Source organism: Nyctibius grandis, chromosome 1 (genome assembly GCF_013368605.1).
Source record: "Nyctibius grandis isolate bNycGra1 chromosome 1, bNycGra1.pri, whole genome shotgun sequence".
Taxonomy (NCBI): Eukaryota; Metazoa; Chordata; class Aves; order Nyctibiiformes; family Nyctibiidae; genus Nyctibius; species Nyctibius grandis.
Window position 1 is genome coordinate 79,450,134 of NC_090658.1, and position 15,636 is coordinate 79,465,769.

The following is a 15,636-nucleotide window of genomic DNA, read 5'->3' on the forward strand; positions in this document are numbered from 1 at the left end:
TTGAAACTGATATTTACTTCTGCTTCCTGTGTTCCATCCAGTTGAATAAAAACATTTCCCCATCTCATCAAACTTAAGAGATTTCTAAAGTTTTTTCTGTCTCAACTCAAGTTGAAACTCTCTCCAAGTATATGGGTGTATGTGGATGAAATACAGACACTCCAGGCTCTCGCCCAAACTCTCACCCTCACTAACTGCCTAGAGGTCAGCTAAATCACTTGGGTTGTGGCAATGTGAGAAATCAGTTTCGGATCCCTGCTCTGCTCAGTATCAAACAGCGTCTTGAACAGTAATTGTCTATTTTGGGATGAATGGTTAATTTCTTTCTTCTACTAGAGCTACTCCACTGCACATAAATAGTTCACAGGGCCAGAGGCAGAAAAAGAAACTGAATCTATAACCCAGTGAGTGAAACAGGAATCTGCGTGTTTATGATGATAACCCAGGTTCATGTCTTCGGCCTGGATAAGGTGGGTCTAAAACATAAAGAGTGAATAAACAAATAAACAAACAAAACCCTACCAAAACCATTCTTCCCTTCACTAGTTTTTAAAACAGAGGGAAAGAAAAGCAAGTGAAAGAAAAGTGAGTGAAAATGGAAATGAGAGAAAAAAAAAAAACAATGCTTACACAGCCACAGCCACTCAACTTGTCCAGATTTTTGTGTGATGCTAATATCTACAAAAGTGTACTTTTCAGTATCCAAAGTCAGTTGACCAATCTGAGCTGTTATCTCTTCTGAGTCCTTTCCTGTTGATATTACTACTGGAAAGGCTTATCTGGTCTTTATTTCTGACAACACTCATATACTAAACTTTAAGACCATGAATACTCTCATCTATTTAAGCAGATACACACATATGCTTTAACTTATGCACATGCAATAAATGCTTGCAAGGTCAAGGCCTATGTTAACAAAACAGAATGAAGTTTTAATGAAAGGAATGACCATCAATCGATACTGAGTATCATTCATACACTGTCATTTTCTTCGTATTTCTCATATTTGCAAGAATGTGTGTGGATGACACAAATACAGTTACAATCATGAAAGAGATCTTAGAGCCATTGCTGACAATTTTCCAAAATCACTGGCTCAATGTGGAGCAGCAGCTAAAAAAGCCAATGATTATTCTCAATATCCTTCCTGTTGATGACAAATAACACGGACAGCATTATTTCACTTCTATAAAATTTAGTGCAGACACATCTTGACTTCTATAGACAGTTTTGTTCTGTACATATCAAGAGAAGGTATAGAGAAGCGCTACTAAAAAAGCTGAGAGAATGATACAATATCCTTTCAAAGAGAGAGCTAAAAGGCTGAGATCTCTCAGTCTGAAGAGGACAAGGCAGAGATATGCCATGTGACTGCAGTTTAAAAAATCATGAAGGTGGAGAGTAAGCTGACTGTAGAAACTCCTACAAATCCTGCAAAACTACAAGCAGGGGCATAATGAAAAGTAAATAGGTTTAAAACAGCAGAGAACTTCTGGAACCTGTTGCTCTATGAAATTGTAGAGGCAGACAGAATCAGAAAGTTCAAAAAGGAATTAGGCAAATTCACAGAATGGTTTGGGTTGGAAGGGACCTTAAAGATCATCTAGTTCCAACCCCCATGCCACAGGCAGGGACACCTTTCCACTAGACCAGGCTGCTCAAAGCCCCATCCAACCTTGGCCTTGAACACTGCCAGGAAGGGGGCATCCACAACTTCCCTGTGCAACATGTGCCAGTATCTCACCACCCTCACAGTAAAAAATTTCTTCCTAATATCTAATCTAAATCTATCCTCTTTCAGTTTAAAATCGTTACTCCTCGTCCTATCACTACATGCCCTTGTCAAAAGCCCCTCTCCCGCTTTCCTGTAGGCCCCCTTCAGGTACTGGAAGGCTGCTAGAAGGTCTCCCCGGAGCCTTCTCTTCTCCAGGCTGAAGAGCCCCAACTCTCTCAGCCTGTCTTCATAGGAGGGGTGCTCCAGCCCTCTGATCATCTTCGTGGCCCTCTTCTGGACTCACTCCAACAGGTCGATGTCTTTCTTATGTTTTAATGAACAAAAGATCTAGAAACAGAGACTAAAAAGGATTTGGCAGGGAGGCACCATCTAATGGCCCTGATAGAATGTAACAATTCTGGATGCTGGGGTAGTACAGGGGAAATGGATCACAGAAAACAAGTAGGCTTCCATGCTGTCCCTAAGCAGCATCCCCTATTGCCATCGTTAGACAGAGAATACTGGACTAGATGGACTGTTAGTTTGACCTAGTAGCCAATTTTTAGTGCGTGATTAAGTTGACTCTGAGAGTGTTTCTTGAAAGATGATCAATGTAACTATTGAATTTCAACATCTAACTTGTATACAAGAACAGAATACATACCCAATAATCTATCATTTTGAATGATGTAATCATTTTTTTCATTCCTGCAAATTTTAAATGCAAGCTTGCAAACACTGAGAAGATTTTTTCCATTCACTTTCATCTGCAAAGAAAGTCAAAGACATAAAAATCACAACTAAAATCTACATATAAAAATGCACTGTAACATTTTACCAGTTCAGACACCATGGCAAACTTGTATTCTCACAGAACTATTACATTCCAGCTGAAACCCTGACAGTACACTGAGTCAAACAGAAAAGTTTGCAGAATTAAACGACTAAAACATAGCTGGTTTAAGCTCTATTTAGCAAACTGTGATGATTGACTTTAAAATAACATTATATATAAACTTTTTATGTGTTTTCTACAGGTAGTATATCAATAACTTGCATATTTTTTTCTCTAATTAACTCCTATAAAGAAATTTTGCAAGGATTCACTGGTTTTCAAGGATTCACTGAGGGAGCTGGGGTTGTTTAGCCTGGAGAAGAGGAGACTCAGAGGTGACCTTATTGCAGTCTACAGCTACCTGAAGGGAGGCTGTAGTGGAGTGGGAGTCGGCCTCTTCTCCCGGGCAACTAGCGATAGGACAAAAGGACATAGCCTCAAGCTTCGCCAGGGGAGGTTCAGGTTGGACATTAGGAAGAATTTCTTCTCAGAAAGGGTCATTAGACATTGGAACTGGCTGCCCAGGGAGGTGGTAGAGGCACCATCTCTGGATGTGTTTAAGAAAAGACTGGACATGGCACTTAGTGCCATGGTCTAGTTGACATGGTGGTGTCAGAACAATAGGTGGACTCGATGATCCCAGAGGTCTCTTCCAACCTGACTGATTCTGTGATTCTGTTTGGCATCTATGGCCATACCACAAAGAACTCCAGTACAACAGTACATGTCGTATTGAAAGTTATTCTCAAATATCAGAAAACAAGATCTTATGATGTACTAATGGTCATTGAGAGATCATGAAAGGGAAGTAAAAGTGTTAAAAATACAATGACAAATCTCTTCCTTTCCTCTGCATTTCAAGGCAATTTCTTCTCTTGTTTTTTAAAAGATTCCACAGAAAAATGTCTGTAACAGAACTTTTTTCTTTTTTATAAGCACCACTTAACATCTATGTAGTATCTGAATATGCAGTTATATCTTCTGATTAAAATAACACATGCTACCTTAAAGGAGATGCGCCCTCTCCCCAACACACACACTACTAAAATGTCTACAGCACAATGCGACCTGGTATTCTTTCACCAGTGACTGCCCATACATACTTAGTAGTAGCTGAACCAATAGGTTCAAAAGCACCAACTTAATTGAGAGTTTTAACAAGAAATACCAGAGAAATAGAAAATTACACTTACACACTTTCCAAAAAAACTGTTTTTTCAGATAAAAGTGTTTAATACAGTCAAGATATTATTCAAAAACTAAGCTTAACTTCCATGTGTAATTTTTTAAATTACTGTTTTGTTTAAATCCCTGCCTGTGTATCCCAGCTTAGGACACTGCCTCTTTTGCATGCCTAAGCAACATTCTTGCCACCATATAACCAGCTATCCTATTTTGTGTCCCTCCTTCCTTCCTCAGACGTAACTTCTCTGCAAAAAATAGGCTCCAATAAGACTCAATCTGAATGAAAGGGAGATTAATATCTGTATGGCAAGAAATTGTGCTTAGGAAAGGGTTAGTTTAGACACAGTTTAAAAGTATGAAATCAAAAATTAAATGCAAGTTGTAATTCACGATTTTGAGCTTCACATTCTACCAAACAACAATTTAAAACACTTACAGCCAGAATAATCTTTGCTAGCTTCAGGCAAAGTGGATCTGAATTAATATCTACAAGTTTATATAATATGTTCAGAAGCACACTTCTTCTTTTAAATCTTTTTCCAAGCATATTTCCTTCATTCAAGGTTTGATAGAGCTTGGTGCAAGCCAGACAAAGGTTTTCTATATTGTCTTCTACTTGAAGGGGGTAGAAAGAGACAGAAAAATAAAAAATAATTATCAGTGCCACCTTTTCCAGAGCATCTCAACAGACAAAGACACAGGAGAACAAAATGAAGAATGGGTTGCACAACAACAAAAATAAGGCGCCCAATAAATCCCTTAAAATGATAACGCGATCTTCAGAAACAGTTTTATGCTGCTCTTTCAAAAAGAGACTCAAGCCAAACAATCACAGTGCCAAAATAACACCTAAAGCTAAAATGAAACTCACCTTTAATGCTTAATAATCAGATTGACCAAATGTCTACCAGGAAACTGTGAATCTGAATATATTCTTTGGAGAGCTTCACCAAATATTACATGTGAAAAAGAGACAGTTAGGGAATATTTTTCTGCCTATATACAAACTTAACATATCAGACCTTGCTGGGATTAAGAACACGTGAATGTAAAAACTCGTCAGAACTCTCCAATGCATAGTAGAGGTGCAAGATATATTTGAGTGGACTGTTGGCCTGTTGACAAAAAACTTACCTGTCTCCTAACCTGAGTCCCACAGGCACTGTTTTAAAAGTACAAAAATAAAACATGCAGTAAACTATTAAAAAATCTGCATCTCAACACAATGAATCACGTACATGTTTACTTTAGAGGGAAAAGGAAAAGTCTTGCCTATTTTTAAAATTCAAGAGTGAGGGTGTTTTTTTCTTTTCTTACATTTGCTTTTGTCTATAAGGTGACACTACTAAAGCACCATATAAACTCACTTAAACTGCCTGTATAAACTCTGCATTTACTCAAGATGTAATTCACAGCTGAAATAGAGTCATATTCAAGGAGGCAAAGCACTTGTGATGAAATATATATAGACAGGAAATTACAACAAAAAACATTATATCTAAGGCCCCAAACCTGTAGGGAGATTCAAGGACCCACCTCTCATGCTGAGAAGTGCCTGGAAGTTCTCAATTTGCAATCATCATACTCAAGGAACAGCAACGACTATTCCATTTCTACTCTCCTCATGACAGAAAATTTAACAAAATTTAGCATGATCCTAAACCCTTTGCTCCAGTAAGCTGTAAAACAGGAGCGGCAAGGAACCAACACTGAAAGGTCTCCACTCCATTTCATCAAAATTAACAACAACAAAAAAATATTCATCACTCATCCCACTGGGCATTTTTGAAGCTTATCCTCCCTTGAGTACTGGAATGTAACAAAATCAAGTGTTTGCTCCTCTAGAAAAAAGAGACTTTGTGGTTCTATTTGTTTTTGTCATATAACAATCATCTCAAGCACATGATATTCATAAGCTTTTAGACAATAATTAAGTTCCAGGTTAAACTTCAGATTTGTTTTTGAATGGAAAGTTTTCTGCAAATATTTTGGGGGTGAAAGGGGAAGAAAAAGGCTTTTCTATTAATATATAAAAAACTCAGTGTGACCTAAATGCATGTACAAGGAATTAGCTGAAAGGTATGAAGCAAGTGACTGCAGACAAAATTAAAAAATATTGAATTACCAATAGACCCACAAAAACATTAATATTATGGAATTCTAATATTCATTTTGATAGGAAAAACTGCAATTGTGCAGTAAACAGCCTAAGTAAAGCAATATAACACACAGCTGCAGGAAGCATTGATGCAATTCAGTTACAATCTGCGTGAATATTCAAGAAGCATCAAAACTCTTAACTTTAAGGTTTTGGTAGTACTACATTCAATCAGCTGGTGAGAAAGTATCATTAGATAATTTCATCTACTATTAGAAAAACTGAACCATAATCAAGTTTTAAAAGAAAGCTAAAAAAACCCAACACACTAACCAAATCAAGTAAAGACTGAGAAAAAGGAGCATGAAAATTTATTTGCCTTAGTTACATTCATGACAAGGGAAAGACATGTTTAGATTTTACCTCTAAATAATATTTTGCTTACCAATAAAGAAAACTCACTATGCAAAACTTTAACTCAGTGGCTCATATTTGACAATCTCAGCATTAAGCAAGGAAAATGTGAAGTTACATAGCTGTTTTCAAATTTCCTGATCAGTGTTTCGCTACACAAGTGACAGATGTGGGAATAAGAATTTTGTCTTTTTAAAATAATGATATATTTTGGGAATCACTCAGTACTGTACAGGTGTTTCATACTCATCAACATCTGCAAAATTATGCAAAAAAATTTCTAATCTGTACCATGCTATAATTAACACTGCAAAAGATCCCGTAAAACAGAATCAATCCCCTAATTTGACACTCACGTTTAACCCCTTGTAAAAACAAATCCACTTTCTATATTGCCACCATTCAAATAAATATGTCTATAGAAGTCACCTAAACAGCCTTTTGAATTAAACATTAAAATGGATTTCAGAGTTCAATCTTTCAAGCTATGCTTAATTTACTTAGTTTTGTTTCAATGTTCTGGGTCATTACGTACTTTTCTGAGACATCTAACACTTTAAGCACAAATGGAAATTTTCATTAAGATTTCCCTACTTTTCTAAAATTAATTGAGACCTTTAATAGAGTCTATGCTTAAAACAGCGAATCTGTGCAATACTTGATTCTTAAAATTTCTACCTCATCACTGACTGCTAAGCTGGCAGAGCTATGTTGTCTAAAATAAGGTAGCTTAATCAGACAAGATCTTCTCTAAACCAGTATTTTTTTTACAGAATCACAGAATGGTGGAGGTTGGCAGGGACCTCTAGAGGTCATCTGGTCCCACCCCTCTGCTCAAGCAGGGCCACCTAGAGACAGTTGCCCAGGCCAGTTTTACACTGCAAAGTCATTGAACATATGAAAGCATAAAAGGCTACACAGTCCAACTACTGTTATTCTTTTGTAGTAAACACAACTGAGTCTCATACTTTCTGCAGGAAACAGTACAGAAAATACACCCTTTCAAGAACAGTGTTACCCACCTTTTTTCAGCTCATGCAGAATTGGTAGAATCTTTATATGCCAAAAGATTAGTTCCTCTTCTGATTCATTTATTCTCGTTTCATCCTCTAGGCCTTCAAAATACATTCAAAACAAAAGCATATATTCAGTGAAGCTTTCAATTTTTACACAAATAAATAGCTACAAATACTTTATTCATCAGTCAAAAAAAAAATCTAAAAATCTCACATTTTGCTGTATTCTGGGTTATTCTACCTATTCAAGCTTTTGTTTTTATTTACATTTTCTCAAAAACAAAAGTTTCGATTAAATTTTTGTAAAATGCATGTTTCCCTCCTGTTCTTTGTTATGTTAAACAATTTCTCACACAGCATCTTGGGAAATGAAGAGCAAACTACATGAACATCTGAAAGATGTTTTGTCTCCAATAAACACATCAGAAACCTCAAAGGCAACTAATTCCCAGTTTTCTGGGCCACCCTCAACCAATTTCCTTCACAGTGACTGAGAAAGAGCTACTGCTCATTAGCAGAAACCTTGTCCACTTCACAAAGTGAAGCTTAAAAAAATATTTCAGCTTTTTTTTATTTTTTGCTTTGATAAAGAAGATACAAAAAAAGTTTACCAGCAGACATCAAGTTAAAAATTGGTAGACCAAAAAATCAGTGGTCTGGAATTCTTCTGGAAACAAGACTGGGAGTGTGGATCTGTTTTCAGATTGGACAAGGGAGTTGGTGAAACACAGTTTATTAAAAAATTGATTCCAGGATTGACTTTCATATGGATGCAATATCACCGGGAATTATTCCAACTTGCTGAACATCCTTTTCACATTCACCTGGCACTACGTGAAAGTGACAGAATTCTGGTCTTGACGTTGGCCCACTACAGCTGGAGAGACAGAGTTTCTGTGCAACTTGAGTTTCAAAGGATCTAACAATTGCTTACAAGGTGCATGTAAGCATATTTTTGGAGTTCAAGATTAGGTTAAGCTCCTTATCTTGTAGGCAACCAAAGTTGTTGTTATGAAGATGGAGTTTGGCTTGTTGTTTTCTTTTTTTTTTTGAATAGGGAAATAGAAGTAACACAACTCCACTAAATAACATGAATAAAGCCATTAAGACTAGAATATATACATTTTTTGTGAGATTTGTCAGAAACTATCTCCTACTGTTCATTACTAGCTCTTGCATTCAAATGACAATGTAAATTCTTAACATAATCATTATCAAACACAAAAAATATTGTACTACATGAGAACACTGATATTAAGAGGTTTGCATCATAAGAACAGTATCTCAGACCTTAAAAAAAATTAGTCTACTAAGCAGTGCTTGGAACAGTGAAACAATTAAAAACTTCCTGACTATTTTAAAAGCTTCCTCCTTAAAAATAAATCCAGACTCTTTTTGTGTATCTGGATTAACTTTAACTGTCTACCTATATTTTACACAGAATGAATCTATCAATTATATCTATTTCAACAGATTATACAAAAATGCTGCTGTTTCATATGTAATACACCGGTAAGTAAGTTATTACAATAACTACATATTGTTGGTGTGTGCATATATACATATCAGTAGATGTTATTAAGTAATATTATTATTACTTATTTTGCAGACCTTTTTTATTTTCTAGATTAAATGAGTTAATAGTCTTATTTAGCTTGATGAGTAGCTTAATTAATAAAACACTATGAAGCATTTGCAACAAAGTGAAAGTTCTGCTCCGGATAATGTAAGAGCACAGCTGAAATGAGAACACTAGAATGCTTTGCACTGTTCCTTCCTGCCACAAAACCCACATATTGACTCAATTATTTCTTTTCTTTCCAATTTGTAGCTACCTCTCTTAAACTGAAAGATGGGACTGACTTTCTAATCATGTACATGTTTAACTTTATAAAGCAAGAAATAGAATAGTTCACGTATGCATTTGCAGATATGACCAAACCTCTCACTAGGAAAAAAAATAAAGTAATTCAATTTTTAGTTCAGAACAAAAAGAACTGATTTTTTGTGCCACTCTGCTGCAGCTGTCTCACATTCATCAGAAAAATATAGCAATCTAAAAGTTATAATGGCATAATTTTTTAAACAAATATCTCTTGTAACTAGGAAAAAAAAAAAGATAATCAGCTTTTACGAAAAAATATTAAACCTAGCATTAAGAATGAACAGGAAATACATGATTATAAAGAAAAGCAACATTAATAAATTGTAAACTTGCATATGTCTCAGTCCTGGGAGATTTTTAAGGTGCTGATGAAAAGTTATGGCACTAATTGTATTTAAAATATTGCAGAAGCTGTCTTGAACCTTCTAATTGAGCGAATCACAATTCAACAGCAAAAATACTCAAGCAAAAGAATTCAGCAAGTTGAAGTTTGTTGTCTCAGTTTTTCATAGGTCTTAACCACAGCTTTGCATTCTGGTCAAAAAAAAATGTAGACTAATCAGTCTACATTTATTGGTTGCTGTTTTTAGCATGTAAATACAAGAGCCTTAGCAACACTGAGCTTTCAAAAGCTGTGTACTGCCTGACTTATCATGTTTAGCCTTTTCACAGAATACTGAGTGGCTAAGAACATATCAATATTTTAAAAAGTCTACCTCCTCTCTAAAATGTGAAAGTATAGACACAAATCGTATCAGAAAACAGAAATAATCTGTAAATGAACACTCCCCCCAGGACCCCATTATAGAGAAGAAATGATTGAGAATTTCTGCTGCTATCATACAGTTTATTCTGGGATTAAAGATGAAGTATGCACAAACTAGGGAAGCTACATAATGTTAAAAAAAGTAGATATAAAAAGAAACAATCCTAGTAACAGACGTTTTTTTCAATAGCACCAATAAAATAGCACAAATAAATTAAAAAGCTTATAAACAGAGAAAATACAGTCCCACAGAATACTAACTCCCATGACATAGTAAATACTCTCAGCTCGTCTGAAAGAAATGAAAGCAGAGCACATTACACCCTTTGCCAGAATGATCCAGAATAACGCAACTTCTCAGTTCTAGAAAAATAGTATTAAAGCATAACAACAGCAGAGTAGAAACTTCAGATTTTCATACTAGACTCTCAAATATGTACTTGCCATGTATGAAATGTGCCAGCTATCAGGAAATACTAATTAAAATCTGTTATGTAAAATTAGCAAAATACATCCCTACAGGGCAATCCAGAATCTGTATCTTCAGCTAATATAGCCTGGCATAACTTTATTAGTTTCTGTGCAACTATGCCAGTTTACAAAAAGCAATGGACAAACAAGGTGTTAGTGGATTGGCAAATTCTTAAGCCTACATATGGGAAAAACAAGAGAGAAAATATCAACAGACTTTTAAAGTGAAGATCTCTTGAATATTGTTTCTCTTTACCAACATCAGTAAAAAAAAAACAATGTATCTAGAAAATCAAAAATATTGTTCAGTGAATAAAGAAGGAAAAGATCTTCAAATCACAAAAATTAGATTATTTCTATTTGACTGTATTTCACATTTTTTGACTGGAGATTGAGATGCTTTATGAAGTACCTGTTACTCTTCTTTTCCAGCCTGTACTCCTTGGCCATGATGAACTTGTGCCAGGCTTTTTTATCTGGTCACTAAAAGATACAGTATAGAAACACACAAAGTATATCAGAATATAATGCCTAAAATGCTTCTTTCTTCACATGCACTCAGTATGAGATCTGCATATTAATAACTAATTGGAAAAGATTATAAGCCATTTTACTAAGTCAGTAGGTTATCTGCTCATTAAAAACGACATATAAATACAACTTCCTCCAGTATGTATTACAGAAAGCTCCTTCAGAAACACTGACATATTTACACCACAAGATGTCACCAGCATGGAACACAAAACCTAAAGCATTTCCACTTCCACAGTAAAGCTGAAAGCTGAACCAAACTAAACTCAGAAAGATCCAATTTTTATTTTATCACCAGTTTCATTAACTGAATATAAACTCAACTAGCTTAAAACTGTAAGTTCATTCATTCCCAAGGACAGTGATTTCTTCTGATAGAATTAACACTTTTAAAAGATTTAATTATTCTTATTTTCAAAGAAACAAACATTTTAGTAACCTTTAATGTAAATATTAGAATTTTCAGGTCTGCCTGTGAACTATTGCTAACTGCGTAGCGGTCACTAGGTGGTCACTAGTTCTGTTAGTACAAGAATCATGTATGTTGTCATTTCTTTGTAAAACAACAGTGAGTAATGCCATAATTCCTACTGATTGTATGATTAGTCTTTCTTTGGGCAGAGGAAACTACTACATATATCTGTGATAAATCTATTCTGTTTGCCTAGCTACACACTCAAGCAGCGCTGATCTAAAAGAAATATACAAGATATAGACTCTCTTTGCTATTAAACAGAAATCTTTCATACTTTAAATTCTGTACTAAGGACAGAGGTCTTTATGTTTTCTATTTTCGGTGTATGTTTAACTTAACACTTCTTATTGCACTTATAGTTCGTGTACCAATACAACCCAACCTCCTAAATTTCCTTCTAAAGATAACAGTAGTGTCTTAGCAATGTTATTGCAATTTTTTTAACCTGTTAATTTAGTTGCTATAAAGCTTAAAGCTAAACTGTTGTTTAAGTGGTTTGCTGGACTGGCGCCTAAACCCTGTCTGCCAGTCCAGACAGAAGATGTAAGTCATCCTGTCAACAGATGGAGACAGAATAGAAGACAAAGCTCTTGTAAGATCACTTCCCTACAAAAGGGACTGGATAGCTCACTGTGATCAGTCAAAACTTTCCCAAGCAATCACATTACAGAGGAACGCTTGCTTCATTATGGCTAACAGTGAATAATGCTGTCTTTTTACAGCGTAAGGATCTAAGTGCTCCAAAATCTAAATACTTACACAAAATATCTTGAAATTACTTCAGCTCACATATGGCAATTCCTACTCCTCTGGGGAAGCAAGGCTTTAAAAAAAAATATAGACAAGTGCTTGCATCTCTACTCTAAAACAGACTGACATCCCTAAGAAAGAGGGTTTCTACAGCACACATTAAATACAGTTCAGTGTATTAACAGAAATCAAAATTTGTTTCCATTTATGTGAATACCTCGTCCTATAAACTTTAAAAGTTTAAGAAATGATTCTACAAGGTTCAGCCACCCCTGAAATCAATACTATAACCTGAAAGGACACTGGATAAGTAACAGAATAATAACTTCGGTCACTTAATACTAACCCAGCTATATTCAGAAATCAGTATCTTCAGAATTATTTGTAGGCATGATGACACTATCTGCCTATATGAATATGGATGTTTGAGTTTGCTTTCCTCAGAAAAAGAGTTTTGTAACTATATCCTGTCTGTGCCTCTTCCCCTAAAATGTAAATCCACAGGATGAATCCAAGAAGCCTCAACAAAGACAATCCTACAAGTTTTGTAGAAAACACAAGCAGCTGAATAGAAAAGACACTCAAACAAAGGATGCAGTAACCTCAACACTTATCAGATAGAAACACCACATATGCAAGATGAAGGGTAAGACCATGTCAAAGTTTGAACTGTGTAAAAAAAAAAGTTTGCTTGGAACCTATGATTTCTTAAACACCAGTATCAACCAGTTTAGAGACCTATGTGAGCAGGAAAGCAGATCGCTGTACTGCTGGTATTCACAGAACTATCTGTACTTTTGGGAAACATAAGTTAAACAGCTTAACTGGAACTCTCATTATTTTCAGAAAAAGAATACACTGAATACGTACATAAATGAGAATGACTGGTGGTGGGCAGGCTTATCTTTCGGGAGTATGTACAATTTATGAATTTTGTGAGAGATTATAAAACCCTTTACGTATCTTTACCATACTGCCAACTCCATTTTACTTACAGAGACTTTTGCTTCTCTGTTAGCTTTTCACTTTCATGTAGGGTTGAAACTTAAGCAGCAATATCTTGTTAAGAACTATGCAGTTAAATGAATCAACCTACTCTAAAAAATAAGTTACCTACTATTGAAGGGAACTGGCTTGTCAAGAACATGGTTGCCTTGGAAACAAAGTCAATTGGCAGAAATCTGATCATCTGATAAGGGACTCATCAAGAAATCAACTGACAGAGGCTCTGATGACTTACAGAGGAAAAAAGAACTTGGCAACTGGATCATCTCTGTCCCTCTCATGTAAGGGAGATCATAGTAGCCCCTATGAGGAACATTGCTTTCTTGGATGTACACAGACTATGAGGACTTCCAAAAGGAAGGTGAGCCAGCACCCCAGTAGTGTGTTCACTATTTTTCCCTGGTGAAAGAATGCATAATTAAGAGAAAGCAGCATTTATTCAGAAACTCTGCATGTTTAGATGTTTACTTGCTTGCTCTTGCCATGAGCCTCTTGTTAACGGTAAATCTGCAAACTCTCACCTTCAGTGGTATTCCAGGGAAAAGTACATTTCTAAGAACTGCATCCCAGAGGCAAAGAATTGGTCTAGTTCTCTCTAAAGAAGCTGCACACAACAGCAAGGTCTGATTCACAAATGTGAGTGTGAGATCCTAATAGAGGAATAATGCTTGGGCTCTTTCCTCATGCTGTGGAACCTTAAACATCTGAGAGTCTGGCTACCTCTTTACTTGTAAAACAGTGTCTGGCAATGGGCCTGAATTTTGGGCCACACCTTTCCATACAGTTAGACCCTTAGCATGGTCCCTGCTACAGTTCTGGCCCAAGAAAGGCTGTACTTCCCTCAATAAATGCCTGGGCATGAGGAACAGACAAGCAGAGGTAGGGACATTCCCAGTCAATACTTTGTGTGTGGTAGGGAAGAGGTTAAAAATACTTTCATTGTATTAACATAACCCATGACACAGCAGGTGGCCACCAAGCCAGAGACCAACGCCTTTGTTTAACTTTCATTAATTATTAGTACAGATGTAGCCCTGGTGCCCCACCGATTATTTAGTTACCAGTTAAGAGGGACATATACTAACAAGTTAATGCTTCTCTACAGAATTGTCTCTAACAAGCACCTTTGATCAGTGAGGTAGCAAAGCTTAATTAGAAAGAAAAGAGAACATGATAATCTTTTCTGAATTGTCGAACTTGAAGGCACTACCCTCTCCTCTCCTCATGGTAAGGTTTTTGTAACCTACCTACATATTCTTACAACTTCGGGAGGCAAAACTAGAAAATATAGAAGTGGGAGAAGAACAAAGGAGCACAGTAACTGAGATAGTGCAACAAAGGATGAAGAATATAAGGGTTAGTTCTCAAAGAGGAGAGCAGGAATAACCAGAGAATGAGCAAACGATAAGGGCAGTGGGTATGGAAAAGGCCATAAGTCCCATACTATCTGCTTCCGCAGGTGCCAAAATCTCACACAACTTTCCTCCTCCAGAGATTATGAGCCTCTTCTCTTGCACCCATGTAAACTGAATCTGTGGACTCTCTTGAAGTAGAGACGGGAACTGAGACTACCCCACGTAAAGCGGAATCTGAACAGAGTCTTACAAAGGCAGTGAGCTACTCACATGCAGACACTGCATAGTACGCCCCGAGTAAACGCTGTGAGGAAGCCATACACAGCAGACACTAGCTGCTGTCTGGAAATACATTTATTTTACATTTTTAAACAAGGAAATGAAAATTAATTACCAACTTCGTGATCTGGAAGATAACAAGATTCTGCAGAGCACCCTTAACTTTGTATTTAAGGTATCTTTTGTTGGCAAATTCTATGTGACTGCTTAAGGCAACTTCTTTGGGGTGTGGAGCTGATTGAAGACATCAGAACCACCAACCTGGTTTGCATTGACAGAAATAGAAGGAATATTAGGCTTAACATCCAAGGACTTTATGGAGACTGACTAACAAAACACCATTTTCTCTCAGTCAGCTCCACACAAAACTTTCCAAATAGAGGTAAATCTCAAACATCAGCAACATTTAAACCCTGAAAGGTAACTAGGAAGGTACTTGGAAAAACACACAGCACACCGCCTACTGAAGGTGTCACCTGCATAAACTACAGCAATACTAAAATTAACAGAACATACGTTTACATACATTTTACAAAATATGAAACAGAACATGGTCTAGTTAGTCCAAAGGCTTGTCTTCAGCTACCTCTTTTTAGTGTATCAGAAGACGACATAAAACTGGTTAAGTACAGACACTCAGAGTAAAACCTCTTCAGAAGTTCCTTCCTGATAAGAAGCCTTAGTCTGTGTTGCCACCACATGAAAGATCTTTTATCATCCATGTGCTCTCAATAAAATGTTGGCCTCATTGCTAACTTCTAGTAGCATTACTTTCTAAAGTAAAGTAATATTTAGCTGTGGGGTGGGATTCAGTTTATTTTTAAATAAATTTCTAAGGCATTTGAGATTATTGCCTC

At 36.2% G+C, this 15,636-nt stretch overlaps 1 protein-coding gene across 1 annotated transcript in view; it reads right to left on the reverse strand.

The window, feature by feature from the left end:
* ARMC2 (armadillo repeat containing 2) overlaps window positions 1-15,636 on the reverse strand; it is a 63,583-nt gene that overhangs the window by 34,146 nt on the left and 13,801 nt on the right. Inside the window, exons 6-9 of the mRNA XM_068411603.1 lie at window positions 10,797-10,867; window positions 7,269-7,361; window positions 4,171-4,346; window positions 2,379-2,481 (exon numbers count right to left, since the gene is read on the reverse strand). Of these exons, the coding sequence (XP_068267704.1) occupies window positions 2,379-2,481; window positions 4,171-4,346; window positions 7,269-7,361; window positions 10,797-10,867 (443 nt within the window). The remainder of the gene's footprint in view (window positions 1-2,378; window positions 2,482-4,170; window positions 4,347-7,268; window positions 7,362-10,796; window positions 10,868-15,636) is intronic.